This window comes from Calidris pugnax, unplaced genomic scaffold (assembly GCF_001431845.1).
Source record: "Calidris pugnax isolate Ruff unplaced genomic scaffold, ASM143184v1 scaffold113, whole genome shotgun sequence".
Classification (NCBI taxonomy): domain Eukaryota; kingdom Metazoa; phylum Chordata; class Aves; order Charadriiformes; family Scolopacidae; genus Calidris; species Calidris pugnax.
The window spans coordinates 275973-279802 of record NW_015090879.1 but is presented as its reverse complement, the minus strand read 5'-3'; the positions used below and the strand labels follow the sequence as shown (position 1 = coordinate 279802).

Genomic DNA, 3830 nt, shown 5'->3' with positions numbered 1-3830 from the left:
GCCGCCGGGGCTGCTGCGGGCACCGGAGGATGCCGGCCGCGGGGGGGGAGGGGGAACGGTCCAGGCCAGTCCCGCGTCCCCCCCGCAGAGCCCTGCCCGCACCTCGCTGCCTCCCGCACCTGCTGCACCCCCCGCCCCGACCGCAAACCGGGGCTCCAGCCCCCGCATCCCCGGCCCTGCCTCTCCCCGGGGCACCGAGCTCCCCCTCCCCGGACCCACAGCATCCCCCTCCTCCATCCCCCCGCAGCCCCACACCCGCGGCCCCCCCAAAACCAGGGCGAGGGCTGAGTCCCTCGGTGCGGGCATCGGGGCTGCCGGGGGGTGGAGGGGGGGGGTAGCCTCGGTTTTGGGCCACGATTCATTTTGTTGCAGCTTTTCGATGGGGGGGGCGCGAATGACTCATGGAATCCTTTCTCCCTTTCTTTCAAATGTGGTGGGGTTTTTTTTTGTTCTTTGGGTTTTTTTTTCTTTTTTGGGGGTCTCTTTGTTCCGGTTTTGCTGATTAAATGGTGATAATAAGGAAAGGCTCCGTGCGATGGAGGCGGCTCCTCCGCCGCGGCGCATCGGTGCCGGAGCCTCTGTCGCTTCATGTGCATTTTTCCTGGTCGAGCTAGAGGACACAATGAGAATTATTTTAAATATGTCTCGCGCAAGGTGCTTATTTGCCCAGTGTGTGTACGCGGCACGGCTCGCTCCCTGCCTGCTACAGAAAGCCCTACCATTTCCCCCCACCGCGATTAATAGGAATATTTAAAGCTGTTCTCCTCTCTGAGAGGAGGGAGGGGGAAAAAACCTGCAGGTACAAAGGGCAGTGCCGGTCTGATGGCTCCTGCTCGTGTCGAGCACAAAGACGTCGAACCTAAAAGGTTGGGGCTCCTCTTTGTGGGGATCAATCCGGTGCCAGGGATGCCACTGTGAGCTTTGCTGGTGGAGGGGTGGCCATCCCCATCCCAGGGAGCTCTGGGGGGGTTGATTCACCTGCCCAAGAAGGTGCTTGGGCACGGGCGTGAGGGCAGAGACGTCCGTGGTGGGATGGTCCCCCTCTCCATCACCCCCAGGACCAGTGGCAGGGAGGGAGCCAGGGCTGGTGGCCCGGTGTCACGCGCCGTTTGCTCCTTCTGCAGGCTGCTGCCCGCGGGGACACCCTGCCCGCTCTCCTGCCCGCGCCCTGGGCCATGTCGTCCTCCGACGAGGAGACCCTCAGCGAGCGATCCTGCCGGAGCGAGCGGTCCTGCCGGAGCGAGCGCTCCTACCGCAGCGAGCGCTCGGGCAGCCTTTCTCCCTGCCCCCCCGGGGACACTTTGCCCTGGAATTTACCCCTCCATGAGCAGAGGAAGCGGAAAAGCCAGGATTCGGTGCTGGACCCGGCCGAGAGGGCTGTCGTCAGGGTCGCAGGTAAGGCAGCGCCCCGCTGTGTGGTGGGTTCCTCCAGGGGTGGGATGTGGGGCTCCCCCGTGGTGACTGAGATGGTCTCGGGGCTGTTACCATGTCCTACTGCTCCCCAGGGAGCCTGGGGATGGGATGGGGAAGTGGGGGGATGGACGTGGCCTTTGATGGCCGAGGTGGCGGCTTCGGCTTTGTGACGGCTTTGTCCTGCCCGGGCAGGGCTCGCCGCGGGTTGTTCATACCCTCAGCATGCTGGGGTTAAGGGATGACTGGGCACCTCCAACGCTTGGGTTGGGTGACATTAAAACGTCTAATTAAGGACTAAATGGCTCCTTGGTGGAACAATGCCCTTGGCCAGGCTCCGGGGAGGAATTTGCCCTGGGAGGTTTGTGATTCCCGCCCGGATTTGCCTTGGTGGTGCCCATTGACAGCCCCATCGCTGTGGTCACTGGGGACATCCCGGGGTCCCCGCGCTGCTGCGTCGTGGAGGGGACACTGCCCTGTGTGTCCCCTCGCCTGCACCACCTCCGCGGTGCCCGCTGGCTGCTGTCACACTCCGGGGACAGAGAAGGGGATGAGATGGAGAAACAAAGACAGGGTTGGACCCACCGTGGTTGGTGGCTCCTTCTCCAAGCCCCAGCTGATGGGGCTGGTGGGCACCTCGCTCCAGGGCCACCAGGGAGGGAGGATGGAGGGAGGATGGAGGAGCTTGGGAGGATGGAGGTGACTCCGGGCGCAGGAGCTGGGATTGCCTCTTCACCGGGGACAAACAGCTTTGATCTGTGGCTGTGGGGGTCTGGCCCTTTCGCCCCACACCCCGGGGGCCTTTGATCTGCTCCTGCTGGAGCAAAGAAGAGTCTGGGGCTGTGCCAAGGGGTCTCCACCGAGCCCTGGTCGGGCTGGTCCCAGCTGTTGCCCCAAGGGAAGCCCAAGGACCGGCTTTCATCTTGCTGGCAGAGATGTGCATGAGGTTGGTGAGCTCCTGAGGCGCCCGCTCTGCCCTGCCAGCCCCCGCCAGCCCCTGCCAGCCCCTGCCAGCCCCCACCAGCCCCCAGCAATGGGCAAAACAGCCCCGAGGTTGGGCTCGGTGCCCCAGGTACCTGAATGCTGTGAGGACTCAGACTGGGAGCGTGGGGACTTTGGTGGATCCCATCCGGGGAGGAGTGGCAGTGGGATATTGGCTGCCTGCCCCCCCTGCCCCCCCAGCGTGGGCATGGTGGGGGTGCATGGGGCTCTGGCCATGCCACGGTGCCACCGCTCAGGCGGGTTGTGCCGTCCCGGCGGGCGGGCGTCTCCGGGCAGGAAGAACCAGTTGATTCAAATGATGGTTCTCGAAAACGCGCTGTCTGGGGCTGGGGTGGGGGGAAAGCGAATGCGCAGGGTGCGGCCGGCCCTGCCCCAAAGCCAGCACCCCCCGGGGCTGGAGATGGGGCTGGTGGGACCCCACCGTACCCACCACCGCTCATGGACCAGCTCTGCCCCCAAAGCCCCGTCCTGTGGGGTGCTGAGCATCCTCCCGCACCCCAAGGCTGGACCCCTGTGCCGAGGCACAGCCATTTCCCCAGCTGCCTCTCTCCCCGCCCGGGATGCCGAGTGCTTGTCGTCATGCCGGCTGGATCCAGCCCATGATTAAAGGCAGGGGGATGTCACAAAATCCGGTCTCATGCAGATTTCCCCCATTAAAAATAACTGGTGAGGTGCAGCTAGACAGTGCTGAGCCGAGAAGAAAGAGTTGGGAGACAGTTTTGTGTCACCAGGTTTGAAAATGAGCTGAAATATTGATTGGGAGCCTCGCATTATTCAGCGGGACCGTCTGCAGGGCCATCCCACTGCCTGTCCCCAGCGTGGGGCTCGGGGACCAGGGATGGTGATGGGGTGTTCCCTTGGGGAGCTGGCACCTCTCAGTGTGCCTGGGGAGGAGAATGGGGCTCAGGTCCTTGGAACCCCTGAGAAAGGGCACCACGGATCCATCTGGTGTCAGGGATGGAGCGTGGGCATCACACGGGGCTGGGGACCCCAATCCCTGCACCCGGCCGGGTGCCTTGCAGACGTGGCACAGGAGCACCTCAGTGGTTTTTGGGGGGACCCAAAACCACTCTGGGCTGCTCTTCCTCCTCATTGTCCATGGGGTCCGGTGATCTCTGCATCCCTTCTGGCCATCAGAGCTGAGGAAAGGAGGATGTGGCCATGCCCAGGGAGGGGACACAGCAGCGAGGACCTTGTGGGAGGTGCTGGTGGGGCTCCACGGGCTGTCTGAAGCTCTGGTACCTCCAGTGCTGGGCTGGGAGGTACCTCTGGAGCCGTTCCTGCTTTGCTGGCATCTCTCCGGGAGGCGGTGACACGGGGGAGGCAGTGGAGGGGGCAGGACAAGGCGGAGTGCGGGGGGTCAGAGTCCTTGACCCTGCATTGCTCAGTCTCCTTCCAGCCACTTGGCAGAGGGTGAG

At 64.0% G+C, this 3830-nt stretch overlaps 1 protein-coding gene across 1 annotated transcript in view; it reads left to right on the top strand.

Annotated features, from left to right (window-relative positions):
- The first annotated feature begins 1143 nt into the window (after nucleotides 1-1143).
- Nucleotides 1144-3830, top strand: part of MACF1 (microtubule-actin crosslinking factor 1) — a 151878-nt gene continuing 149191 nt past the window's right edge. The window contains exon 1 of the mRNA XM_014946473.1: nucleotides 1144-1395. Within this exon, the coding sequence (XP_014801959.1) occupies nucleotides 1176-1395 (220 nt within the window). The 5' untranslated portion in view covers nucleotides 1144-1175. The remainder of the gene's footprint in view (nucleotides 1396-3830) is intronic.